This window comes from Pomacea canaliculata, linkage group LG5 (assembly GCF_003073045.1).
Source record: "Pomacea canaliculata isolate SZHN2017 linkage group LG5, ASM307304v1, whole genome shotgun sequence".
NCBI lineage: Eukaryota > Metazoa > Mollusca > Gastropoda > Architaenioglossa > Ampullariidae > Pomacea > Pomacea canaliculata.
Genome location: NC_037594.1, coordinates 32,189,336 through 32,217,182, shown reverse-complemented (window position 1 = coordinate 32,217,182; position 27,847 = coordinate 32,189,336). Strand labels below are relative to the sequence as shown.

At 39.3% G+C, this 27,847-nt stretch overlaps 3 protein-coding genes across 7 annotated transcripts; 1 reads left to right on the top strand and 2 right to left on the bottom strand.

The window, feature by feature from the left end:
• Positions 1 to 1,013: 1,013 nt before the first annotated feature.
• LOC112563841 (C-terminal-binding protein-like) lies at positions 1,014 to 10,254 on the bottom strand. Of its 3 annotated transcripts, none has more exons than XM_025238219.1 (11): positions 10,009 to 10,254; positions 9,053 to 9,151; positions 8,738 to 8,877; positions 8,192 to 8,349; positions 7,228 to 7,372; positions 6,853 to 7,059; positions 6,367 to 6,465; positions 5,816 to 5,941; positions 5,368 to 5,499; positions 5,034 to 5,210; positions 1,014 to 3,876 (listed from the first exon to the last, which is right to left on the bottom strand). In XM_025238219.1, the coding sequence occupies exons 3-11, from the start codon at positions 8,805 to 8,807 to the stop codon at positions 3,644 to 3,646; spliced, it is 1,347 nt and encodes a 448-aa protein (XP_025094004.1). In that variant the 5' UTR covers positions 8,808 to 8,877; positions 9,053 to 9,151; positions 10,009 to 10,254; the 3' UTR covers positions 1,014 to 3,643. The 3 variants fall into 3 exon arrangements, with proteins under 3 accessions (XP_025094004.1, XP_025094005.1, XP_025094006.1); XM_025238220.1 differs by having other exon boundaries at positions 1,014 to 3,131; XM_025238221.1 differs by having other exon boundaries at positions 3,736 to 4,033.
• A 121-nt stretch (positions 10,255 to 10,375) lies between these two features.
• On the top strand, positions 10,376 to 19,105 carry LOC112563842 (macrophage erythroblast attacher-like). The gene is made up of 9 exons (XM_025238222.1): positions 10,376 to 10,455; positions 14,376 to 14,558; positions 15,083 to 15,286; positions 15,517 to 15,639; positions 15,814 to 15,890; positions 16,251 to 16,359; positions 17,065 to 17,198; positions 17,915 to 18,107; positions 18,317 to 19,105. Exons 1-9 carry the CDS (start codon positions 10,417 to 10,419, stop codon positions 18,416 to 18,418), a joined length of 1,164 nt encoding a protein of 387 aa, XP_025094007.1. The 5' UTR covers positions 10,376 to 10,416; the 3' UTR covers positions 18,419 to 19,105.
• LOC112563843 lies at positions 18,714 to 26,721 on the bottom strand. Of its 3 annotated transcripts, none has more exons than XM_025238223.1 (4): positions 26,508 to 26,721; positions 21,445 to 21,587; positions 21,080 to 21,160; positions 18,714 to 20,633 (listed from the first exon to the last, which is right to left on the bottom strand). In XM_025238223.1, the coding sequence occupies exons 1-4, from the start codon at positions 26,556 to 26,558 to the stop codon at positions 20,189 to 20,191; spliced, it is 720 nt and encodes a 239-aa protein (XP_025094008.1). In that variant the 5' UTR covers positions 26,559 to 26,721; the 3' UTR covers positions 18,714 to 20,188. The 3 variants fall into 3 exon arrangements, with proteins under 3 accessions (XP_025094008.1, XP_025094009.1, XP_025094010.1); XM_025238224.1 differs by having other exon boundaries at positions 26,477 to 26,705; XM_025238225.1 differs by lacking the exon at positions 26,508 to 26,721 and adding an exon at positions 21,946 to 22,253.
• Between the last annotated feature and the right edge of the window lie 1,126 nt (positions 26,722 to 27,847).

Here is a 27,847-nt window from a genome sequence, read left to right as displayed (position 1 = left end):
TTGTCAGCAGTACTGTTTATCTTTCCGTCGTTCGCATATTGTCCCAAGTCTCGTTTTTAAGCTCAAGTATGCTCCTTACGAGTATGAGCATGCGCTATACAAATTTTGCGATTATCTGCGTGCTTCAAATGAGCAGACTTGGTTACATGAACGTGAATGAGACGAATACATTGAGTAAAGTTTAGTGTTTCTTTTCCCCTCCACAGAGGTGAGTGTAAGCGCGGATTTTGGCAGGGCATATATTTTCTTGGTAAGTCCTATGGCACAAGGTCATTTGTATGCAACTACTCAGTTCTCATGCTGCAAATCACTGTATTACTCCTCTGTGGTATATATATAAAAGCTTCATTTAGTGTACTTTGGAAAATTGCTTCTTCAGTTTATCTACCTTCCTCTTTATATCAGTAATGAGCAGCCATGCTGAGCTAGCATCACCCTCATGTACCTGTATACATATATATTGCAAACAATGTAATTGATGATCAAACTTCCATACAAAAAGGAAAAAAGTTGATTTTTTTTTTAGTCCCATAGAAGTCTTTAGCAGGAGCAATGAATGTACATAGCGAACCAAACCACTATTTATAATCTGAATTAGTCTTTAATGTTCACAATTAGTATGTCATAAAACAATATAAAAAAGAAAGCCACAAACCATCTAAATAAATTTTAAGTCATTGCCAAAGCAGACACACAGTCATGGTAATGGACTTGCTGTGTTGATCTGTACCTCTTCAAAACACATACAGGTTTCAATTTGTCTGATCTTTCATATTTCAAGTGGAGACAGGTAATGATTTAGCTCCCAGTTGTATTTATGAATATCCTTTCCCCAATGAAGAAGAACCCCCCCCCCAAAAAAAAAAACCAATCTAGAATTACACTATCAGCTATATACTGAAGCATTATTTTATGTGTTCATTTTGCCCAATACAATTTTTTTCACATATTCATCTGCTCACTGTATGCAGGCGGCCACAACAAGCTCCTTTCAAATGCTGCACCAACACAAATTTCCAGGACATGAGGTTTTTTTATTTTTACCATGGTTACCAAAGAACTGAAACATGGATTATGAAGATGGTTACTTCTCACACAAACAAGCTACACCATACTAATTAGCAAATGCAGAAATGTAAAATATAGACAGAAATAAGACCAACAAAAGTCAACTTTCTTAAACTTAAAACAGATCAGATCAGCATACAATGACTAGGATATCTAAGCTAAAATCTAAACATGAAATCTAAGATGATGTAGTATCCTATAGATGCAAGATAAAAGAAGAAACAAACAAAAATGATAAAGAGTAGAATGGGATGACACACAAGTACATTTTCAAAATGGTAAAGTGGGTGGGCTCAATACCCCTATGCATAGAATCAGAAAAGCTTTTGTCCTCATACAAAGGAAAAGAGCACATTTTCTCCATCTTCAGCCAAAGCGTGCAGAATAGCACACTATACACGTCACTTGTGACAAGAAAAAGATAAGGTCAATATCTCTGCAACTTCAAAATGAATGAGAGCAGCATGTTCCAAATGATTGGGTAAAGAGGGGAGGAGGGGGAACAGTAGCAATTAGAGCATATATGCTGACACAGATATTTACATACATGAACTTGTAAATCGCAAGTTCAAAAATAGTCTGCATGATGAAAACATCTGTCAAACCATCTATACAATTTTCGGCTGGAGTTTGCAAAACTTTGCTATTAATGCATGATAACTTTTCCATGGACACAATAATAACTTTACTGTTAGCCTTGTGCTAGTACAAAGAAACCACTTTCAGAACAATGAACTGCTACATTACTGTTAAAAAAAAAAACCGCTGATGATCAACCCAAAGATGTTTGCCAACTACACTTTTCATATTGAAGGCCTTATTTTCAACAGCAAAAATGAGTTGTTAGTGTTTTATGCCATGCCAGCAACTAAGGCTATATAGCAAAAACAAGTTGTGGTGGGGAGTAGAGTGGGAAACTGAAAGCAGCGAAATGCATTTACAAAAGGCAGAGTTGAATCAAAACATTGTGTACTAGAGTCAGAACTGCTAGTAAATTTCATTCACATCTCCATCCACCATTGGCAGTATGTGCAACAATTAGAGAATGACATACTTAAGTCTAGGGATTATTTTTTTTGCTTTACTTATTAACATCCTATGAGTCAGATAAATGTGTGAAAATCTGACTGGGAAAAAAGTCCTTGTTTTTGATAACAATATCAAATCTGATACAAAAGAAAAATTCATCAGCCATCTTGTATCTGGACCATGTTTTCTCTTCAAATTGTGAACGCACTTGCTGCAAATACTTGCAATAAAACACTTAATAAAGCAGGTAGAGTGAAAAAAAAAAAAATTAAAAACCAACACAAAATCCTTGCTTCTTTAAGATGCCATTCACAGATACCATGATCCTGTTTATATAAAAGAATGTACTTAATCAGATGAACAACAAAAAATGTAATTGTTAAAGCATTAATGTACAACCTTTTTGATGATTTTTTTAAGTATCTCTCAGCACCAGAACTTCACACTGGATCAAAATTTTCTTTGCCAGGCCATGTTTCCACATGTTCTGCATTATCGTATTTTCCAATAAAATCCCAAAACATCTGTTTTAAAAACACATTCCAAGATTCTGGTGTTCAACATCGCTATTCAAGGTTCTTATGCTGGACACACTCAAACTCTAATACATAACAAACTTGGACCCTTGCACACGATGGGGTAGGGGAGGGGGGAAAACCCAACTAAATGCTACTTTTCACACAGGATATCTTCCAAAAATATGATTCTTTTTACTTACCCTTGATCAAAGTTTGTTTTTACTTATCAAATCTTGCAACACTTTCCTGGCCTTAGTTTTTTTTTAAAGATGCTACAAAATCTGTCAGGAAGAACAGGTTGTGCTTCACTTGCAGCATGCAGCACAGTCCACACTTTTCATTGTGTCCTCTGCTTGTGGGAAGCCTACCACAACTGTTCTCCCACATGCTAAGTACAACATGCAGATCAGTTACGGCCCTTTGGCAAGGTGTCAAGCAATCAGCAAGCCATCCTGCCTGAGCCATGTCTTCAAGGAGCTGACAAAAAGCGAGGGTGCTGGCTGGGCCCCCCAGAACCTGAATCAATGAGAAGCGAAAAACAATGTTGCCTCCTTTCAAGCCCCAAATAACTTGACAACACACAAAACTGACTGGAAACTTGCATCTTTCTGGCTGCAAAGAAAAATCTTCCATCCTTATGAAAAAAAAAAAAAAAAAAAAAAAAGCAAAATAACACAAAATCTGCAATGGTCAGCTTTAGCTTGTTTGATAATGCCTCCGAATCCAGTCTCATGTCCTGCTTTAGTCTGCCACCCATCAACTTGAATGAAGCAGGTGAACAGGCACTCACAAAAACGACAAAGGTACAGACCACACTCCGTAAAGCTCAACTGGAAGTTTATCTACATCTGGAGTGCCATGCCATGGTCCCAGTCATAACACTGGAGGTTTCATTATCTCTGTATTTTAAAGCTTAGACACTACAAGCTTCCAAGTTGTGAAACTCTGTAACTTATGGTGAAGGTTCTGGACTGGCAAACATGCACAGCACTTCCAAGATCAGATGACAAAGTCTGGATCCTGAGTTGCTAGTGTCCTGGTTCGGAGCTTTCCGCCTTGAGGTGATTGGCATCAGCATGGGTACTGTGGGCCACAGTCAGGGGGGCAGAGTGGGGCACCACTGGGTGGAGGTCGGTGGTTGAGTGCACGCCCATGGCTACTGCTGCCGCTGCTGCTGCCGCCGCTGGGTTGAAGGCCGTGTAGCCTGCCCCGTTGATGGTGTCAGCATAGGCAGTCGGGGAAAACGGAAAGCGAACATTGTCTACAAGGGAAAAGAAAGAGCGGGTCAGGGCTGTTGTGGCCGGGAAGCACAAGGGCAGAGGGAAGGAAGGAAGATGAGGTCCTGAGCACACTGACATACCCGCCCTCATTCATGCTTCAGTTCACCTCTCATGCCATCTGGCCCGCATGTCTCAGACCTGCACAGCAGTCAGCAGTTTGGCATACAGTCGACAGACGCAAGCAGTGAGCTGCGCAAATCTCATCTTGCCCTCACTCCTCTATAGTTCTTCTCTTTAAGTGGTCTACAAACTGCTTATTTCTTACAATGGCTAACCCTTACATGAATTTGAAAGAAATCTTGTGAAGCATCACACATGCAATGAGAAAAATAGAAAGTTGTGGGCAGGAGGAAGGAGGCAGCAAGAGGCTGGGGAAAAGAGACATCAGGGATCGTACATGGCATTAGAAATGAGATTCTATGGATCTCATAATCTAAGAAGGCAGAAGGTGTAATACAGAATATATTTGTCATAACCAGTTTCTAAAGTACTATTTTTATACAAAGCAGGACAGTGATTTCCCCCAAGGAGCAGCCACATTAAAAATAGCATGAAAATTATTAATCACATTTTTTCCTGCAGTGACGCAACCATGTGCCGAATTTTGTAAGTGACCAGTCTCGACAGTTTGTGATGACACTGGACTCCCCCGTGTTTACTATCCAGAAAACTTAACAGTCTGCTGTGCCAGTGTTCTAGATCTCCTTTAAATCAACTTCTTCACTTTGAGCTCATATATCACTAGCTCAACCAGTCTTTCTTTGTGCCTCCTTCAAGATTTCAGCCACAGAATCACACTTCCTTAGATTTCAAAGGTGTTGAACATAAGGACTTTCAGAATGTACGAACCCTGAAAGAAAGGAGAGACAGAAAGAAGGGAGAAGAAAAAGAAAAAGAGAACATTAGGGAGTAGAGCACATCGGCATAAACTCTGACCAACACAAACGATTGTTAAGTCATAAGAATTCTTGTATCATGGACATTTTTAAATAACCCATACAATTATCTTATCCCGTTCTTTCCCTTCAGTACCTAAAACTGAAATTGATTATACTACCGCCTGCTGACTTGATTTGTGTAAACTGGATTAAAATCATCAGTCAAAAGAGAAGACAGAAAGACCCTGCTTAATACTCACTTGTGGTTTGAGTAAAATATTCCTTGTTGACACAGTTGCGTAGGCTGTCTGGGATTCGGCCAAGGATCGCACGCCGTACTTCTCCTGCAGCCATTTCTCTCAATTCCGAAACACTTTGTTCACTATAGAAGGCTGAATGAGGGGTGATCAGGAGGTTTGGACAATCTTTCAATGGACCTTCCAAAAATAAATAAAATAAATATACAACATATATCCATGTCAACTTAGTTGGAAATGTCTTCAGTATTTACAACCTGCAAAAGTTAAGACAATGTCATGTCTAAAATATTCCCCAATTGAAAATACTACAGAGTATACTTGTAATAATGCTTACTTGTGGCGAGGCTAAATGGTTCATTTTCTTGAACATCCAAAGCGGCTGCCCGAATGCGGCCATCTTTGAGTGCTGCAGCCAAAGCATGCTCATCGACAAGTCCTCCCCGAGCGGTGTTGATCAGGAATGCTCCTGAAACAATGGCACACCGGCAAGCATACTATATGCATCTTTTCTATGCATGTTTTTGATTTCAATACATAGAGAACCATCTCAAACAATGCTCTATCTCCATGTTGGAAAGATTTGGATTTTTCCATAAATCATTGTTCTCATGTAATTAATGAAACTTTTTTTTCACTGACAGTGCATTTGTACTAACTAAATGATTTGAAAAAGAGCCATCAATCCGGACCACAGCATTAGTTTTTTCATTTTCTGAAAATGACTACAAAATTGCGCTGCAGGTCAAAAACTCCACATTCTTGAAAAGCACAAAACGCACTACCTGGTCTCATCTGTTTGATTGTGTAGTCGTTGATTAGATGATGATTATGTTCATTAAGATTGCAGTGAAGTGTAACACAATCACTTTGGAAAAGTAGCTCTTGCAGAGTGTACACACGAGTGATTCCTGTGAACAGAAGAACATTGTGAACCCATCAAGAATAAGAAGAGCACAACTTAAAAAAAATTTTCTGTTTATGAGAATTATTAGCAACTCATTCACTCGTCCAGTGATTAAAATGAAGACTTGAAACCAAACCTACTACTGAAATATCAACAGAAAGCACTTACAGTGCTCTTCCCTCTAGCTCATAGGAATATGTATGCATACACAAAATTAGACTAAACATACCACCGCTTTCCATATGCTGTGCTAAAAAAAAAAAAAAAAAAAAAAAAGACTATAAAGATTCAAATCTCAGCAACAGAAATGGGGATGAAAGTAAATGCATGGATGACCCTGGCAACTTTTGTTTGATCATTTCTAACGCCATCAGGTTTTCACATTTTAACATTGTTCACTGACAAGAAAAAAAAAATTATTTAACCCACCAAGTGACTTTTCTATGCCATCTCCAAGGTAAGGATCGTAAAATATAATGTTGAACCCAAAAACTTTCGCTCGTATAGCTACAGCTGTGCCAACACGACCTGAAAATGAATAAACAGACAACCCCCTTTAGTGTTATTCTAAGATTCTCTGACAAGCATGAGCATGACTTAAAAATTGAAAGACATACACATTCATTTTTTTGAAATCATGTACAATCACAGGTAGAATGAATAATGTGGATGGTGGTGGTTGTGGAATGAATAAAGAGAACAGAAAATCCTGCTCATTTTTTTTATTTAACATAAAACCAAGACTCACAAAAGCTTTTATACATCTGATTGCTATGCAATTTAGAAAATATATAATTAACAAGAATTTTTAAAGTGAACGAGGTCCATGCAATTAACTTGTATAAAATAATAAGAACGATTGAAACCACTAAATAACAATTTCAAAATGCAAAACAGAAGAAACAATGAGCTCACCAAGACCAACAATTCCTAGTGTGTCACCGCGAATCCGCGCTGAACCTTGTGCAGCTTCTCGTAACTGTTCTGGACCATTTATCTTCTTGCCCTCGCGTACCATGTTTGCAAGCCAATAAGTGCGACGATAAAGATTTAGGATGAGACACATTGTCGAGTCAGCCACTTCTTCAACGCCATAGCCAGGCACATTGCAGACAGCGATGCCTGTGTGACCCACATCAACATTCTAGAAACCTAACTTTCATGTACACTCTGCAAAACTCTCTTTAAATCATATCCTAAAATGTTGGCAACTTGCACCTTAAAAAGAAACTCAATGATTTGTAGTCATCATGATTATGCTCTCCTTACACAGAGTACAAATAACCTTACCCATCTCTCCAGCTGCCTTCACATCAACATTATCATAGCCGCTGCCAATACGTATGATAACCCTCAAACTTTTGAACTTGTCCAGATCTTCTTTGGTTAAGGTGATTGTATGCCACATCAAAGCACCTACGGCTTCGTTTAATACCTTAAAAAACAACACAAGAAACAATTTTAGATTGCAAATATATTTTCTTTTAAAATAATGTGCAACTTCAACATCTTTAGTTATCTCAAAACTATCTCTTAAAAACCTACATTTTCCTACACCAGAGACAAAACCCACCACCCCTCTGGTTATAAATTATGTTATCCACAACAAACTGTACATTAGGTTACATTCAATTCTTTAATATATTAACAGAGCAAATGTGTGGCCCTCAGGTAGAGAACAGTAATAATGGATAAACATTAGACAGAATGTAAGATATAATTTGTTTTTTCTCAAATATCTAACTTCCCTTCCTAAATAAGATAAAGGGGAGCAAATAGTTTAGGGCCTATCCAAACCACAAGGCACACTCTTAGCCAGTTCAATATTTGTGTGATGCAATCTATTTCTCTATATAATCCAGTTGTGCTGTGGGCCACTATAAAGGAATGCTGCTTGCAGTGCTCATCGCAAGCAGACCATGTCAAACTTCACTTGTATACTAGTTCATATATATAAATTACGGCTACCATCAAGATATTGCAAACTATAAACTGATCTCTACCCTTCGAACCGGAATACTTAAAAAAAAAAAAAAAAAAATCACTAAAGTTTTAGTGTTTCTTTAAAATATATATATCTCAAGATTTAAGTCAAGTTTAAAAACACCTCTCTTCTGCCAGTTCTTATTACTTGTGAGGTGGAGAATGTTTTTTGATAAGCCAGCATACTTTTTTCTACTATATTGTGACAGAAAGAGGTCTAAAATCGACTATTCTTATCATCATCATTTAAACAGGAGACTACAAAACCAACTTTTTCATGGATCTCCTGTGTTGACTGTGCATCACAAAATGCAACAGTTGCTACATCTTTAAGGATAGGCATTTCAACTGAACAGTCCCTCCCATCCAACAGTGCCACAAGAGGGCGTGGGTGCATAGGTCCATTGGGTATAGGTCCTCGGATAGCCACTGCAAGAGTCAAATAGCACACATCAGAGGATGAGAGCTACAGATAAATAAATAATCTGCTTTTTCATTTTATACACTCGATAGAAAAAAGCTTACATCCACAAGAAAATTATTATTTTCAAGTAACTCAATATATAGCACCATGTTATGAGTATCATAGGGAAGCATACAACTATTTCCAGACAATATTTCAAAGCAATCAATGCTACTTTTACTGCAAATTAAGATCATTTTGTTTACTGTTAGATTCTGAATCTAGAATGAAAATTTTAAAACCACAGATTGTCAAACATCATATCTAGGTTGTGACCATGACCATAGTGAGATATACTTCTATCAAAACTATATTTAGGTGGATGTAGAAAACCAAAAACTACAGGAGACTTACTTGGTGCATCAATTCTATTTTTCTTGGCAGGTTGCTGCATGAGAATGTCCTGCGGTCGCCTTTTGTCCATGGGACGATTGACTAGTTGTTTTGGAATTTATCTGGTTCCTGCTGTGACCAACGCAGGACACAGCCTGAACCTATATTAAACAAGAATGAGAAGCAAAAAAATCTCCTAATTCCACAGTCTGGACAGTTAATTTAACTCTGATAGAGAGATAATGTGCTTATAACTTTATGTTCAGATTTCTGCTGTATTTGAACTCTTTTAAAGTTAGAAAATTAATAACAATATTTTAAACTGACAAACAATACCTCAAGAGTGGTAACAAAAGTCCCACTCAGCTTGTCACCTGCAATGTCAGGTACCACCGCTTATCAAGAGGTGAATTCATTTTGGCTAATCCAAGTCATCTGCAATTCATAAATATATTATTGTACAGTAAAATAATTTTTCACAAAAAAAACACACATGTAAACAGAGTGACAACAATGACTCAAAACTACTAATACTTGAAAATTTGTCTCCCATAACGGTTGTCATCAACCATCACTTGCTTATGAAACTCTACAAAATACATGTTTGGCTTACTGCAAGAATTTTTTTAAAATTCTGGTACATTTTTCTGAGTATTCTCAGTAAGATTTGCCTCAGATAAATAATCTTAGTGTGCTCTGTGCACTACTATAGCTGCACCTTGATGTAACTGCGTTTTGGGGATAAAAATAAAAAAAGACAAGGGTTTCATTTTTTTTTTGTTACGACTGCAAACATATAAAATGTACGACGACAAAATGACAGTCTTTGCACAGAATCACGACAAAACTAAAGCCACTCTACTGGGGATGATTTGCATAAAGTGCACTTCACAAAAGCCGCGTCCATCCACCACCCCCTTCCATCCCACTCTTCCCGCGCACCAACTAGTTTCACCATGTGGTACCCTACACACTTCTTCTCCAAGTCAATCAATTCAATTATAACCATTAAAGAAAATAAATTTCAATCTTACATTGTTGAAAAACCTCAGAGATACAAAGGTAAAATCAATCAGGAGTCAAAAGCGAAGTGACAATAATGTGACCTACTTTTGACCACCACACGACAGCAATCGTCGACATTCACATTCTTTAGTTTACGACTATAGAAGGCGTGTAACACTCTTCGCATAACAGTTTATGCTAGGCAGTGATGGTGTATCACAATTAAAAACCAAAGACATGTTTAATAAATGAATTATATTGATAAAAGAAAATAGAATTGAACTTACTTTCATCCGAAGCCAAGACAAAGGCTGCCGCCAAGTGTAGTCACAACCAAAAAACTTAAAAGCACCACAAAAGAAGAATCAATGTTTTACCTAAAGGACAGCATTAAACAGATTACAAAGTTAACTTTGTTAGGTTGATTATAAATAACAGTCGTATGCTCTGAATATAAAGTAATAGTCAATCCAGATTTCAACAATTTAAGGGTCTCCAAGAGAACTTGGCAGGTCAATGGCGCTATTTTCTCGTTGAATCTCGTTCTAATTTAAGACTAAATTTTTCTATTCGTAATAAAATAATTTAATCTGTATCATTTAGGTTTAAATTCATATATAATACTAATAATTTTAGTAAGAATAAAAATTGTCAAGCATTATTGGGACTGACCTTTGACCTATATTTTTGTAAACATGGCTGACGTGAAATCTCTTGAACACGGCACCCTCAAAGTAAGAGTTAAATTTAGGCTGTTACATTTTTATGGCAACAAATCCAAAGCAGTGGAATTTTCAGAGACACGAACTAATTTGTTTTCTCTTTAGTAATAGTGTTAAATAGAAAGTTCTTACTTATGCTTCTAAGCTGAATGTTCCTTAATTCTCGTTGCTAAGAATTACGTACCTTTCTTATTTTGAAGACGAATGCACGCCAACTGCTTTTTCTTCGCGAAAAAAATGATGCTATTTCTTTTCAGGATTACAATTTTGAGGAATCAGTCTTTTGCTTTTTCTGGATATTCAAATCTATTTTTTTTTTTTCTGGAGTACCTCAATGTAGCTTAATAGAATGGTTTCTCATTTCATCTGCGCAGTCCAGTGTGGACATAAGAATTTACTTATCTGACCATATTATGAATACAAAATACAAATAAGCATTCCTAGATCATCTCGGAGTTGACCTCTGTCCAGGGTACCCTGAAGAACTGTTATAGACAAAGTGTCATGCCAAGCGACATGGCTCAACCACATCAGCTTGCCCAGCTTCACCGTGGCAAGAAGGGTTCCTGACGTTCCCAGAAGTCTTGTGTGCCATGCGGGAGAATCAGAGCAATGTTTTTAAGCTCTTGGTCTTGAATGCTTGGATTTTTCTACTGGTATCAGCTAGTAGATTCTATGCCATGCAACCACACAGCAGGATTGGAACTAGGATCGAAGGAGTTCTACAGCCTAAGCTTGGTAGTAAATCTTTTGTTGTTGCTGTGTCAGATCCTGTTCAGCCTGGCCACGTGGACGGCATTTTTCGAAAGCATGTCACCAAGTACTTGAAGCTGTTTACCTCTTCAAGCTGTTATGTTGATATCTGCTTTGCTGTGCCTGATATTGTTAACCATGAGTTTGCTCTTATGAGTGCTGGTCTCATCCTGTTTGCACTTGCGCTGTCCATCAATCTGTTTGTGTGGTCTTGAAATTCACTATTATTGCCTGCTATAAGGTCTATGTTGTCTGCCAAGCAGAAGTTATCACTGAAAGAGATGTGGTGGTTGGGGAGAGTTTCTTGCATATTTTTCAGGAAGATGTTGAACAGCACAGGTGACAAATGCCCTCTGTTGTCTAAAAGAAGTCTCCTACCTGGTTGTTGCGTTGTACTGCATTCTTAAAGTGGTATTAAAGTGGTTTGAATAAGTCCCCATTTGATGCTGAATTTTGTATCAGACTCAGTTGAGTGTCTTTTTAAATTTGATGAAGTTGTGGTAGTGCTTGCTCTGGTATTGTAGGTCTTTTTCTATCAGAATGTGACTGTTGAAGATCTGTTTATCTAGGCTCTGCCTCCTAAAGCCAGCCTGCTCTTCTACTAGCAGCTCCTTGACAGTGTTGTTGTGCAAGTTAGGATTACCCTTAGCATAACTTTGCTTAGATGGTTGATTAACCCTTAATGTTCTGTAGTTTTGACACTGTTTACTGTTTCCTTTCTTTGAAAAGGGTATGGCAAGTGATTGCATCCGTTCATTGGGCCACCCTTTGCTTTCCCAAAATTTTTGGACACAGAGCAGTGAGGGCATTTACTGATTCCATGGAATATAATATTAATAAATGCAAAATTTGTAAAGCATATGCTCACACTCCTAAGTAGCATGCTCTTATAATTAGCACTTAAGAACAAGAACAAAACATGGACAGCATACAAGGGACAGGAAAACAAACATATAACATATGAACTATAAAAGAATAAACAACCGTACTAAAAGAAAAATAAAATAAAATACAGAAAACACAAAGAGGAACCTAATAGCAAGAACATGAGCTGAGAGTAATATGATATTGCAAAAGGCCATATGTTGTGGTACTGGTGACAGGAAGAGTAAGGAGATGATCATCAGATGAGGAGTGGAGTTGTCTAGCTGGGATGTAAGGGAAAAGCAAATCAGAGAAATAATCAGGGCAGGTGTCAGCAAAGAAATCAAAATATGGCACGGACAGTTTGTACTGGATGTGAGAACGGATGGAAAGTCAGTGTACAAAATGAAGGAGAGGGGTGGCGTGGTCCCATTTCCTAGCACTAGGCACCAGACGTGCAGCAGAGTTCTGTACTTTTCTGGAGTTTGTGAAGAAGGTATTGAGGGCAGCCAGCAAGCAAGGAGTTGCAGATATTAAGTCAGGGTAAAACAAATGTACCGACAAGAGTGTTGGTAGTGCGCATAGACAGAATGTGACGGATGGTGCTGATCTTGCGTAGTTCATAATAGGCAGACTGACAGACAGCTGTGACTTGTTTAGCAAGAGTCATGTCTGCAGTGACAATGAATCCCAGGTTCCTGATGGAGGACGCATGATGGACGTGATGTTGGTTTCGCCCACCTTGATGTCATTTGGTGGACAAACGAATGAAGATGGATTTCTTCTTCTGGAACATAGGAGGGCTTCCATTTTATCAACATTGAATTTAAGTTTGTTTGACACCATCCAGTCTTTGACTTCATTAATACAAACTTCTATGGTGTCAGTAGCAGAGTGAGACAGCCGATTGAGTGGAGCAGTACAGCTTCTTATTATCAGCATATGATTGATGAGAAACGTTGTGGGACTGGATGCAAGATGAAAATGGCTTCAGATACAGAATAAACAGAACTGGGCCGAGTACTGAGCCTTGAGGGATGCCACAAGAAAGTGGAGCAGGGCAAGATGTTTGACCATTGATAAACAGTCTGTCTTATCAGTGAGATAGGAATTAAACCACGCTAGTGCAGGTCCAGAAACCCCATAGAGGTGTGTAGTCTATGAAGGAGCAGAGTGTGGTCGATGATGTTAAATGCAGCAGACAGGTCCAGTAGAGTTAAGGCAGAAACATCATCACTGTCAAGGGCAGATAATATGTTGGAGGTTACTTTAAAAAGTAGTTTCAGTACTGTGAAAAGGTCTGTATGCTGACTGAGCATGGGGCATGGCTGGTACTCTTGAAAGTAAGCCCAGAGCCGTGTCAAAACTACTTTCTCTATGATCGTTGAAAGAAAAGACAATATATCTGGACTGTTTGAAGATGAATTTTCCATGTTAACTTATAGATTGAGACTAAACACTATCAACATCAAGAAGAGGAGCAGACAATGTAAACTCTTGTGTTGATGATGGTACAAGAGCTCAAGCTTTATGATCTGTTGTGCTTTTTAATTTAATTGGCTGTAAGTCATGGGAAGTGGAGGTCATGGAATTTTGCCTAGAAAAGAAATGAAAAGAAGCCAAGTAAGAAATTTATGACTTTCAGAATTTTATTGTGGCTCAGGATGTTAAACTGTCAAATGGTTCGCCAAGACCTGACTGCCTACAATCATTCCATTGTTGTCACCCTCCTGGCTATTTATAGTTTACAACATTCATGCAACTACCGCTAACCCCCCAAATCCCCAATAATTTTATATTTTTTAAAAAAATGTGTCAACGTCTATGTTTGACAATTACATCTCTTATAAAAGCATGAAAAACATCTTTTCTCACATTACTACCAATAAATTAAAATTTTTATGAAAAAAATAATGAATAAAGGCTAATTGTGCAAAATTTAGTCATCATCCAGTTGATGAAAATATATAAAATTTATCAGAGAAATGCATAGGAATCCTTAACAGTGGGTTTTTACCTTTCTGTTTTCTATAAACTCTCTTATTTGTTTATAGACAATGAATGGACTGCATGTGAAAGTTGAAGAGACTCAGAATTATTTTTTTGAAAGTTTTATATCTGTGATTTTTACATTGGGGAGATGAATAAATGGAGTGATAGTGAAATTAGAGAAAGGAACTCTGAATGTTGGTGATGTCATTTGCTCTCTTTAGTATAATTACTTTCTATTAGGTAGCCAATTTTAGCAGATTGTATGCTCATATTTGCACATGCATTTTTTTGGTTGCTCTACAATAATACTGAATTATCTGTAGGTGCCTTACGAGGTTCTTAACAAACGATTTCGAGCTGCTCAGAAGGCAATTGATCGTGAAGTGTCCCGAGTGCAGATGACAGGAAATGATCTTGAAAAGTGTCTACAGCGGCCTGTTACAGCAGGGGAGGTAACCTCTGTCCTCGGTACCATGGTGGAAAATCTGTCGATGTTGAAAAGAAAGGTCTAGTTTTTTTATACTTAAAATTTTAGAATTTTTATGCTTGAAAGAGTACTTTTTTATGTGCATGTATGGTAGCAAATGTTGATAAAATATCTGCTTTATGTGTCTTGTTGGTCACTAGTCAATTAAACCATTTACCAGTTCGACTACAACCAGAGTCAGTTTGACCACTGACCTCAGTTGATTTGACCACGAAGTACAGAATTTACTGTGCAGTGCAGACTCCATTGAGAGAAATTTTCTTCAAAAGATATAATGCTTTCTTACATGATTTACAAACATTTCTATGCATTGATAAATCCTATATTCACTGTGGTTTTGTTGGGTCAAAATCTTAATATAATAAAATATAAGACCATTACTGTAACTTGACTGAGCTTAATAATAATGAATGACTGAAAGCAACATTTGAAATATTTATATCCTAACGAGCATAAGTTCTGGTAAAAATGTACGTATATATGTGTGTGCTGGAGCTCAGATGTGTGCATGTATACATATATTTGCATGTCTGTGTGTTTCAGGCAGATGAAAACATTCATACTGAAATTGAGTCTACACGCAGCATAAAGCGTCGTGTTGATCATCTTCAAGCAGTCAGTTCATTCTGTGAACAGCAGCTTCCTTTATGGCACAAGACACGACTGGATCGCATGCTAGTGGAATACTGTCTCCGAGCAGGCTACTACAATATTGCTGTTATGCTGGCAAAGCATTCCAACATTGAGGTGAACTGACTAGAGGAGTTAACAGCTTATTGTGTTCTGCCCCATCAATGATAAAGACAAGTATTTTAAGTTACATACTTTACCTAGTTCATTTCATGGAGATCAGTAAGAAGAGAACTGGAGATAACTGTGTGAATGGTGACACTGATTTTAAGTAGGTACGTTAATTATGCATCTGTGCATCAGATCTCTCAGTATTGGATTGTTTATGATGTATAAATTGTGTGCAGGATCTGACCAATATCGAACTGTTTATGATGTCAAGAGAGGTGGAAGAGTCACTGAAGCGCAGAGAGACTGGACCTTGCTTATCCTGGTGTTATGAGAACAAATCCAAATTACGCAAATTCAAGGTTGTTTGTAATCTTTGCACTGCCTAATAGTTAAGGTCTCGCTTTACTGTAGGCAATAATGGTCATTATTTTAATTGTATCATTTTAGTTGTTTCCTCCTCTAATAGATTTTGACAACTAATCAAAGCTTGCAAAACTTATTTTGCTATGTTTACTCTACTTTGCCTTGGACAGAGTAACTTAGAATTCAACATACGAAAACAGGAGTTCATTGAGTATGTTCGCAACAACAACCGACTGGAGGCAGTCAGGTGAGTTTCATTCATTTTCACCAGTCACTTCTCACTTATTGTCTCCCCTTTCTTATGTACCAATTATTCTGTTTCAGTGCATCTTCTGTAGTTTGTGGCCTGTTCTGAAGTTTGTTTCACTTTGTTTTAGTACTATGGATACGACAGTTTAAAAAAAATGTTGCAGTTTTTTTTTGAAATGTAAGCCAAAAAGTGAAATATTTATCTCTTACTAGCTTGGTTGTTGAAACTATGCATACTTAAGCAGCGGATTAAGATTTTTCTTAGTGATTATTTGAGAAAAAAGATAATTTTCTTGACTTCTTTCATAATTTAGTTACAGATGTTTAGACCAAGTGTCACTTTCTGTCTTTCTGCCAGACATGCTCGAAAGCATTTTAGTGGTGTAGAAGGTGATCAGATGGCAGAAGTGCAGCTTGTGATGGGACTTCTTGCATTTTCACCTCACACAAATATTTTGCGATATAAGGTGACTATTGTTAAATGCTGACATGACTTCAGACCAAAAACATTGTGCTGGCATATTTTTGCCAATGCTTTTATGTGCATAAAACTGAAAAATTGATGATTTATTCTTGCTGAATAAATTACTAGTCCACGTAATTCCTAGTTGTCTGAAATGACATAAATATTCAGTAGTCTTAGATATTTCTCTTGTGGAACTATTGTGGAAAGCAGTCATAATCTTTTACACAACCAAGTAGTTTGGCTTAAGGCTCAGATAGTTCTGAATGGAAGTTTCAGCACCAGTTGCTAATGCAGCCAACTTTATGAGATTTAGGGATGACATGTTGGACCTTCCTGTTTATTTGTCTGTATGTCAGTGAATATGTCTGTAAACCCAAGATTAGTATTATTACTAATTATGCATAATTATGCTGTCAATTCGGGCTTGCATTGCCATACCAGTAAAACATCTCTCTTTTGGAAACACCTACTATAACTTGTCCATCCTGTCGTTCCTTTCTCCCCCACACTCCTATCTCTGTGTTCCTTCATGCTCTTATATTACTAACCGATGAATGTTTGTGTATTATGTTGTGATTGTACTCGATTGTGTCATCTATATCATTTAAATTGGCTTCTTTCCCTACTGCCCCTAGTCTCTTGTGAAGTGCATGGAGCTCACCTTCATATGGGGAAATGTTTATCATTATTATCATTATCATTGCAGGGACTGTTTGCAGATTCAAGGTGGGATGAACTTGTAAAACAGTTCCGTGAAGAGAATTTTCGTTTGCACCAGCTCAACAACACCTCTGTCTTTACAGCTGCTTTGCAGGCTGGTCTGTCTTCTTTGAAAACACCGTATCCTTGTGTAATGATGACATTTCCAAGTAATTTCACTGATGATATGTGGGGTGGCTTGGAAATTATTATTTGTGATGTGTTATTTGTGACTCTAAATTTGAAGAAACTTTCGAACCAACCAAAGGTCTACATAATTATTTATCATTTGTTCTGTTTGTCTCATGTGGCTCCTTTTAGATCAGATTAAATTGATTGTTTCTTGCTGAAAGCTAGGTCTGTAAAAAGAATCTTAAATTTTCTCTGCGATCTGTCAAATTTTCTTAGGAACATGCCTTGTTCGTATCTGCTAGCCTAGACTAATAGAGATAATAGACATGGCTGACAAAAGTAATTGTATCACTTTTGCTAACAAAATTAAAATGCTTTTTTCAGTGCCCTTTGCAGCAAACTTGGTAAGGTAAATCTAAAACTGGGTCAAATTGATGTACTCCCTCTTCAATGATTTTTCTTTTATCTCCGATGATAAAAGTGATTGAGCATTGATTTTACATCAGTTAAAATCCAGTTTTGAAGTGTAAATGATTTCCAAAAGTGAAAAGGGAAGTATGACAAGGTTGAAGCATTTTAGAATGGCAAAACCCACATGATACTTATGCTAAATGTGAGATTTTACATTCTTATCTAGGGTACTGTTTCTTTAACTGCACTTGAGTAGTTATTGTTGCTTAAAAATAAGGAAGAAATCTGGGAGACATCTTTAACTGATTGTACAGACATTGCTACAAGGATACATGTCAACGAAATAGTAACTGTCCTGTGTGTAGCCGACATTTGAACGAACTGGCTCAGCCGCTGCCCTTTGCCCACTGTGCAAACTCTCGCCTCATTTGCACCATAACAGGGCATTCTCTCAATGAGCACAACCCTCCGATGATGCTGCCTAATGGATATATCTATGGTCAAGCGGTGAGGAAATGCTGAGATCTTATTTTTGTGACTTATAAATGCTGATATTGGTTTTTGTGGTGGCTTTTTTCCCTAAAGAGGAAAATTATTTTAAAGGCCTTGTAGGTCTTGTTTTTTTTTTTCTTTAATGCTATGATAAGAATGTTTAAATTGAGCAAAAAGTAAACTTATTTCTTGTTGGTAGTGAATACAAATTATTTGTTTGACAGGCTCTGCTACGCATGGCTGCAGACAACGATGGTCGTGTGGTATGCCCAAGAACACGGGAAATCTATACTTTGGATGAAGCTGAGAAAGTCTTTGTCATGTAGGGTAAACTGTGACAAGGAAAGTGCTGATTGATGAGATTTTGATATCTTAACTACTTTTTTGACTGCATTGGAAACAAAAACAGTAAAAAGTGTATCCATTAATACAAACCTACAAGCGTGCTTGAATGCATATGCACACACACAGATATGCCACTTTACACATGCACGTTCATATCTACAGTCATTGGTGTGGATTACAGGCCACAAAGATGTGTTCCACATCTGTCATGCTCCAGCGACAAGTATGTGCTTTGAATGTGTAAACTGGAAAATTGGAGCTATTGTGTCTTTTGGGTTTTTTTTTTGTCTTCTCCACTGTCTGCCAACTTAGACTGGCTGAACACCTCATTTGTGACCTTTTGCATAATTGTTATGGATTGAGCTAAGTGAAGGGTGTCTTTTTGCAGGGTGGGTTGTAGGTGCCAGTTATTCACCTGTTTGTAATGGTTACCCATGGTATTGGGCATTAACCTGTGAACATGTTTCTTGTTCCATGGGGAAATATGTACAGAAGTTTACAGCATCTTCAGAAAAGGGTTATCACTGTTTCTTCCTTTCAAGATATATTTCTGCTTTGGTTGATTTTTGTTTTCATTTATTTGTACGAAGTTCATGAGCAAATACTTGTCAGGTGTTGTAGGTATATCTTCACCCAATGCTCAAAAATATAATACCATCAGAAGACAAGCTATGTGTTTTTTCTTATAACTGTTATGTTTAGGCGCATTTGATGAAAGGGTTACTTTTATATTAATTTTTTATAATAGCAAATCTCTGTTGGTTTCTTGATCGCTTCTAGGACTTTCTTCAATACAACTTTATTTATTCACAAGGGCAATTCAAGATAGTGCTTGTACTAGATAATACTTACCTATGTTGTAACAACTTCTTTCTCTCACTCACATTCCCAAACAGTAAATACAGTTGGTGACTTTAGGTCACCCTCGGGTTAGTACATGATCAAATCTAATGAAAGTCGTGACTATGAACAAAACATGTTTGGTAATGAAGCATTAGTGATGTTCAGCGTATGTCGATTGTTGTTTTCAAGTCCTTGAGGCAGTCCGTTTTCCTGCCCTGACATTCTAGGCATTATGCAACCACAGCTGTACACTGACATCGTGTAAAACTGCTTAGACGTTGCCACGCCACCATTCTTTTAACTGTAGGACGTACTGTGTTTCTTTCCTATATCTTACACGTGCATTATTCAAGTGTCGTGTATGTGTAAGTCAAACAAGATGATGATTTGTATCACAGAAGCGCTAACATACAGACATGAAAAACAGTTGGGAAGTTGGGGTGGGAGGGAATTGGCATTTCACGCTGACCCAGATACTAAGGCTATATCATTGGCAAAGAAGTCGTGTCTGAGCAGGCGCCACATGCAGATGTGAACCCAGGACATCCAGTTCTCAACTTGCGACGGTTTCTAAAACTGATGCACTATTCTGACTCAGTTTTAAAGTACATGTATAGATAATGGCATTTCCTAACTTTTTCACAGATCTGTGCGGCCGTCTGCAGGGATAGCACAAGTCTGTCCACATTTTCCTGTTACTATCGTGAGGAACTATGTGTGACCTTTCACACAGGATAGCCAATGAAAAGCGGTCACGAAGCTGTTACTTCTATAACTGTATCTTTCTATAATTCATCCTTTCGGCCGATATTTCTTTTCCACAGACTTATTTAACTGCAGTCTCGGTACACTTCACTGTCGGATAGAGAAAAATGTTTGCAGTCTGGAGTTAATGGTGGAAGCGAGCTTTAGGACGAAGTGGCGAAAGCAGCACCGTACCGGTTGAAGATGTTGTCCACAACTGGCAAGCGCGTGGGGTCGTAGGGCGGATACACCTTGTCCACGGGCTTGTAAGAGAACTTCCAGGGGTTGTGCTTCGGAAACGGCTGCTGAGTTACGGCTAGCACGCGCGTCGACGAGGAGTAGGGCACGTGGGGCTGTTTAAACCAATCGTTGGTCGTCGTACTGATAGACACGTCACGTCCGGACTGGGGCTGGCCGTACTTCCGGGAAAAGCGGCGATAACTGGGAGGATCGCAAGTTGCGCGCCCGGAGTAGGAGGAAGCCGAGATGGTGGTGTAGTCGTAGTCGACATGATTTCGAGAGTAGTGTTTCAGGAAGTCGGCGTCGGTTTGGTGCAGGCTCTTTTGGTTGGGATTCAGGCGTCTTTCCCAGATTTCGTGGATCCTGACTCTGAAAACGTTGATAGAATTCGTGGTGATAATATTCAACAACCTTTCGTCTTTAAGAAATATTTGTTCTCTTTCCTTAGACCGTAGTAAACTGCCAACATAGTATAGACGAAGGGAAAGGAAAGGAGTGACATAAGGGATACGAGGATGGGATAAAACTTGTCACTTTTCGTGATGAAGGAAACAAAACTTTAAGCTGGGAATAAATGCGAAAATCAACAGCTTTAGCAAAATGTTCTTGACTGGGTTTTGTTTTTACTCCATCGTCCCAGCAGTAACCGTTTCCTCCAAAGTTCTACCCCAGACTGGATTTTAATTAATCTGAGTAGCCGCATTAGTGTGGCTGACAGAAGACTTAGCGAATCTAGCTAGGTACAACCAAACAAAATTTTATAATTCACCAGACTCGCCAAGATTTTTTTTTTCTTTAGTTGTATTATTACTTACACTGCCAAAATAAACACCGAAGTCTTGAATGGAATTTCTGTTGTCATGCTCCGAGAATGGATTAGAGATGTGGAAGTCAATCTGCAAATACACAAGCTGATCTTAACCGTGGATATATGCCTCTTAACATCATTGTTTCAAAAGTATTTTATTATTGCTTCAGTGTCTTTGGCTATATCTTTAATTAAAATCGCACTAGCTGTTTTGATGAAGGCCTGTGCAGTCCGCTCTGTCATTGATAGTGAGCTGTGAACAAATCATTAGGTGGGCATTGCTGCAGCAGATACCTGCATAGTTTCCTTGTGGATTTACATTGAGGGACAGTTGTCTACACTTTATACAGTGCTCGAGAATCCTTGCCTTACCCTGTCCCGCCTGCAAAACCCCGAAGGAGGGGGCCCTGGGCGCGCGGCCCCTCCGTCCACAAAGGGGCAGACAACATCCTCCCTGTGCTGGTCAAAGCTTCTCTTGTTGGCGTGGCGTGCAAGCTGTCTTCGTGGTGAGGGAACTGTAACAACACAAACATGATGATCAAAGGGGGGAGAGGAGGACTGCCGAGAACACCCCAGCCCTCCGCCCCTGCAAAATGGACTTTCCTTAAGTCCTCTCCCCACCTCCTCGTGTAGAGAAGCAGGTGAATGCTCGAAATTGGGGAATTCACTCTTGACAACAGGTGTTAAACAGTTGATCAGTAGCATAAACAGGAAAGTGGTTTCCTGACACATTATGACCACAAAACTTATTACACAGCCGCCGCCCACCCACCTCTTTTGGCCTTTAACTCGCTACCCCAACTTAAAAAAAAAATCACCTGAAAAAAATCGTTGATTTAAATATTTCCCGGAGCACCTCATGATCCACTTCACCTTTGAAAGTAGAGTCCATGACACGTCACTTAACCTTGTCGCATGTCGCGCGCTGCCAAAGTGCTTGCTCTCTGGGTTCGGTAGAGAACGAGCATAGTTATGGCTCCTGCCACGAGCAAGATAAGAGCGCCACTCCACAGTGTACAGGGCACTTATGGCAGTTTACACCGTCTCTAGGGGAAAAGACACCTCAGTCTCAGTCTACCTCGCTTTTGCTCCGTCATGCTGTCAGTCTTTCATGAAGGAAGTGAGATATACGTACTGTGTGGTACGTACTTCGGGATGGTGGTTGGCTGACATGTCTTCTCAAATCAAATTATATTTTTGGTGACAGATTCCGGGAAAAAACATTATAGTCTGATCGTAGAAGCATGCAAAGAGTGAGGTCGCCTGTAGTTTTTTTTCCAAGAAGGAAAAGTATTCAAAAGTTTACTTTGGCTTAGGCTTTAGTTTGCTGTCATGAGTTATTTAAATGAGAACATTTCCCTGTCGCTGGTGGGTCAGAAGGTCCTGGACATGGTGAGGTCGCCACTGTCATGGTCGTGTGCACCCACTGGCATTCTCTGCTGTTCATGCTGATAAACTTTGACTGAGCCCGTCTGCTGGCAATGAATCACCTGACGCCAGGTAAAGTGGTGGCCACCTGAGTCCCTGGAGTGGGTCTGTGGCGTGCCGTCACTGGGCTCCTCCACCAGGAAATATTTGTCCTCGGGGCTTATCACCTGCTCCCGTCGTTCTCTCTCTCTCGCTTGCTCTGTCGTCTCTAGCACGGGAGATCGTGACAAACCGCTGGCAAACTAGGAGAACTAGATAGTTTTACGTCTTCGCACTCCACCACATCCAAGACTTTTTTCTCCCACCCAGTTCCCGTCAAAACCTTTAAGTCCTTAAATTGTAAAGACCGCTGTTTAGCAGAACAAGGGAAGCATTGTGCGCCGAATGCAATTACCTGTCCGAAGGTGTCACCCAGAACAAAAGCTGCACCATACTATGGGCACACAGCATACCTACTTAATGTATGGTTAATGTCACATACAAATATCTCTAGATGGAGAGTTCATGTTGAAAAACCAAGTAGAATGCAAGCCAAGTAATCCATTCTTGTAATTTGAGTTTGGACTCTGTTGCAGACAGCAATAAAGCTTCAGATTGGATCTCTTAAACATGTATCGGTGTGTTACAGGTGACAACTTTACTCAGACCAGCTCACTGACATGAGACATGAAACTATCCGGTCTTTTCTCGCTCTGATTCTCTTAGTTTACCTCATTTTTGGTCCATCACGAGATATTTTGAGCTAACATGCTGATTACAGTTTAGTTTAAAAAGCTGTCTGTACTTGAAGTAATGAAAGTGCTGTAAATACATTGTCTGAAGCAGTTAGTAAAGGAGGAAGCGTTCATGTGGCAAGTCGTAAAGGTGTGACTCCAAGTCAGGTAGACTGCATTTCGCAACACATAGCAGAACTAGACGGGTTAAAAGACAAAACATAAAACCCATTTTTGTTACCGAAGGCAAAAACTTGAAAAGAAGCATAATGTATCCGGGTGAATAGGCGTTGTGTAGGTGCTGGGATGCCGGTGTGAATGGTGAACAGCCCGCGCCACGGTATCAAAGAGAGATCAATGGAGGAGAGTAGAGATGTAGCGGCGATTCAAGTAATGGAATACAAGGTTCTTTCAGATGTCCGCCATTGATTTCTTTCCACGTTTGGGGAGTATTTCTTTCCTAAGGAGAGACATATTCATTCGTCAATGAATATTCGGTTTTTTTTTTCAAAGAAAGCTTTAGTGGTCACGTTGAGTCTTTATAAAGAGGTTACACGACAGAGAATTAAAATAATCGACACGTCTGCATATACGCGCGCACACACACACAAGTGAACGACTGAAAAACTATTGTTTGTTCGCTATCAGAGCCAAGGAGTCTAGCATGAGCAACATAAATTTACTTCTTCGTACTTTTGAAAAAACCCTGCATACACACAACAATTTGTTTGAGAAGTCGTCCAGAAGGTGAAGTCTCAGCGTGTCACGAAGACAAACATAAAGTGACATGAGGTTCTGATACTGTCACAGAAGACAGTCAAACTACCTTCTCTTACCCAGAAGGTGGAGTGCCAATGCTCATGCTTTACTCGCACCACCAAACCAAACATGCCGCTGGCCAAACGGGTAAAAAGACTTTGGCCACTAAGCCCCGATCCTTCCTCAGAACCTTTTGTGTTGAATCTGTTGAAGCACGTGCTGTATATATACGTGCTGTATACGTGCTGGGTGTGCTGTGACTACCCAGATGACAGCAGTTCACTCTACTTTGTAAGACCACGCTTCACCGCACGCCAATAGAGCGACAACTCACAATAAAAGCCCGATCTGCTTGCTAAACAAAATGTGGAATAAGACTGACACCCCTATGTGTCTTTTGATGGCCTGCTATATGAATTTTTCATGTGTGACCAATTAAAATACTTATACCCATTGGTTATGATTTGGAAGGTGTATATGTCATTGATGAAAATGTTGATTACCATGACGATAATCATGACGACGAGGACGACAATAAGGATGGCGGTGATGATAATGATAATGAGGAGGGTCGAACAGTATGTGAATGGAACTAGACAATGAATAAATTATTTTCTAAATCAATGTTTGTTAAATCTGGTCGTTTTGCAGTTTAAATTCTTTAAAGGAAAGTGAGTCACATACCTTTAGCAATGACTTCAAAGAACAAGACAAAAACATCAAAGGGAATACACGGTCTAAAGGAAATCCGCTAAAGTATTAGTTATTAATGGAAAGTGAATGAACCACCACGTCTTCCATGTCGTTACCACAACCTTGTTTATCGCCGCATAGTTTGTGGGAATTCCACACTACACGTGAGAGGTTAACCACAATTTCTGGGGGTCAGCAAGGAAGAGTTTCTGTATGAGAGTTTAACATTGTAAAGTTTGTTAGTACTGTTTGACACTTGTTTGTCAACACTCCGCATGTTAAATGAAATCTTTTACAATGTTTCTACACTCCTCAAACGCTTGCGGCCACCTGTGAACAATTATCGCCGTTCTCGTCCTTGCAGTCAGTACAGCTTTCCTTGCTTGCACCACACCACTCTTGCGAGGACATTTCTTCTCCCTCTCCTTGTCTACAAGTAAAGAGGTGGCACTTAACAGCATCTCAAGAGACACGAGAGGCTTCAGTGGTGAGAAAACAAAAGTGGATTTGAAAATAACAAGTGACAGACGATAGTATATTCAGGATCGGCGACAACCGTTGTCCCGATTTTCGTTCACCGTCACAACCAACGCAGAAAATTCGCCAGAAGCTTTCATGTATATACACAAAACCTTTAGTAAAACGGAAAAAAAGGAAAGAAAAGAATAAAAAGAAACTTTTATGCTCTTCACTCACAATAGCAGACTGTACATGACTTGAAAACAAAATATATGTTTGTCTATATCATCTTTCGCTTCTTGTCAGTATTTCACGCTAGTTTTAAAGTTTTCTATTGGTTACAAAGAGAGCCAACACTTATCTTGTTTTTACTGTCTTAAGAAATACTAGTCTAATTATAGAGGTTGACAGCAACCAGTAGGCCTGTACCTACATATTTAACCATTTCACCATTTTTAAAAAAATTATTTTGAAATCGTCGTAATGAGTGTTTAGAGAAAACATTGCATTGTAAAGATTTAGTTCGGTTTCCACGAAAGGTTCAAACGTGCGGGAACTAAGTGCTCATAATTGAGATGTATGTAGAAAGTGCTACATCACAATCAGTAGTAGAAACATATTTGGGATCTGATTTCCCACCTGGGCAACTTAATTACGAGTTGACACCCGTCACCGGGACATGAAGCCTTATAAACGACTTGTCTCTTGTGTGCGGCCTTCTCGCTGGAGATTTGTGAGATTAGTTGACAGACAGCTGTATTCTTAAGGCAGTGACAGCAGTGTCTTATCACGACATGTGTGGAATCCTTGGTATCAATATCATGTCTGAGGTCTTATCCATGTCATCAACATGTCGTCAGTCCTGACCCTTGTGCTCGCTTCTCGCACACCGCGAGATGTTGGCGTGACCGAGGTGTAGCGTGCTGCGCTCGTGCGGTCAGAAGCCAGAGAGTGACGCAGGACCAGTTGCTAGGATATGTCATTCAGATGATCCCTGATTAACCTTTGCACTGTGACCTTACTGAGCCACTGTCGCCACAAAGTTCTGATGACCGTATCTAAATGGAAAAGTACACGGGTGGGTGGGAATACAAGACAGGAGAAGGGAAAACTGGAAAGACAAGGGCCAGAAGCATGAAACTGCAACTCTATAAAGCGCTTGTTCCTAATTTAGACATTTCTTAACGATATAAGAGAAGCTTTTGTTTAAAAGATATTTAGTGACTTGAGTACAGGTTGTACAGTCTTCGGTTTGCAAGCGAGTTGATCAATGAGGTTTACTATCCTCCCGTGACATAGAGAAGGTAAGGAGAAAGAAATAAGTCTAAGGAAGAATACAACAACAAGCTTACGTGTAAAAGAGAATTACAGGTAATATCATACCCATATTCCTTCTCTGTCACCCTTGGGTGCAAACAGCCTTCCCTTAGCCATGTGTCTTGTCACAATCTCCAATAACTCATCAACAGGTACACACGGTCTCAAGCGTGGTCGGTGTCGCTGTCGCCGTTGCTAGACGCTGTGTCTCGCTCTGTCCACCCCCTAACCCTCCCATGCTTGCTGGCGGAACCAGTCTTGGCACCGCTTGAGGCACACCGAGACTGCCGAGACTGACACAATGCAGACCTCCACCAGCGGACTACTACAGTCGCCGCGCTCGCACGCAGTCTGGTGTGGGTGAGCAAACGCTGTCATCGAAGTCCCTGACGTAACAAACGCCGCAGATATGACTGTTAATCACAATAACACACGCTTCTTCAGAGAGAGAGAGAGTGTTGGGTGGGAGCGAGAGAGAGAGACGTTTGAGGGAAGAAGGGAATCAATAACACATTTTACAGAAAGCAGTTTATAGGGTGGGAATTTCATTACAAACAAACAAACAAACAAACAAACAAACAAACAAACAAACAAACAAACAAACAAACAAACAAACAAACAAAAAGAAACCTTTGAAACTTACTCATTGGAGTCTCGATCTTACTCGATCACGAGTTTGGAGAGACCGGAGGCAGGAACTAGCCTGGACTAAATGGACGAAGCTGCCGATGAAGTGTTGAGACTACACGACTGGTTGAAGCAAAATATCGAATTAAGAAATGAACATTATTATTTTTAAAAACTGCCAGCTAATTATCCAGGGTCAGATAAACACCGGATACTTCGGCGAATTAACTGGAAGGTGTCCGAGTGACATGCATCTGCCATCTTTGGAGAGGATGGCTCCCGAGAACTTGAAACTGTTTGTGTAGCTCTCGGCCAGGAACTAAAGGGACTACACAGTCATAAACCAGCCTCGTAAACTTCCCTCTTCTGCTCTGAACAAACATTGCCCAAACATGTTGTTGTAAACATAACATTATGTAAGCAAGCTGGAAACAAGTCATTACAGATAAGTGTATCAAGACGTTGACCCTATCCGGCCGTTCCATCCACCCCGTCCGACAGACAATATCGCAGAAAAATGTAAACAAGACGAACCTTGAAACATAAACTAAATATGTCAGGTACTTACTGCTGTCCTTTTGATGCAATGTTGTTGTGGTATGTTTGTATGTAGCATTCCCTTTGTTTTGTCTCTTGCCACATGTCTGTATTACTGTTGATGAGTACGGCTTGTGATTGAAGGTGTGCTGTTCATGCTGGATCTGTATTTCGATGTTATTTGTTTTTTATTAGTCGAGTACAAGTTTTGTACGGGTCTTGTGCTAGCCTCGTATTAGTGT

Bases quoted from the DNA above. Each gene is read 5' to 3' on its own strand.
- LOC112563843 (XM_025238223.1), bottom strand. From the start codon at position 26,558: ATGGCTAAGGGAAGGCTGTTTGCACCCAAGGGTGACAGAGAAGGAATA. The intron at 21,588-26,507 runs GTATGATATTAC...GTGTTGTTACAG, and splicing joins GTGACAGAGAAGGAATATGG to TTCCCTCACCACGAAGACAG. The intron at 21,161-21,444 runs GTAAGGCAAGGA...GTGTATTTGCAG, and splicing joins GGTTTTGCAGGCGGGACAGG to ATTGACTTCCACATCTCTAA.
- LOC112563842 (XM_025238222.1), top strand. From the start codon at position 10,417: ATGGCTGACGTGAAATCTCTTGAACACGGCACCCTCAAA. The intron at 10,456-14,375 runs GTAAGAGTTAAA...AATTATCTGTAG, and splicing joins TTGAACACGGCACCCTCAAA to GTGCCTTACGAGGTTCTTAA. The intron at 15,640-15,813 runs GTTGTTTGTAAT...TGCCTTGGACAG, and splicing joins CCAAATTACGCAAATTCAAG to AGTAACTTAGAATTCAACAT.
- LOC112563841 (XM_025238219.1), bottom strand. From the start codon at position 8,807: ATGGACAAAAGGCGACCGCAGGACATTCTCATGCAGCAACCTGCCAAG. The intron at 5,500-5,815 runs GTAGTGCGTTTT...CCATTGTTTCAG, and splicing joins AATCAAACAGATGAGACCAG to GAGCATTCCTGATCAACACC. The intron at 3,877-5,033 runs GTGAGTATTAAG...TTTCCCTTGTAG, and splicing joins ATATTTTACTCAAACCACAA to ACAATGTTCGCTTTCCGTTT.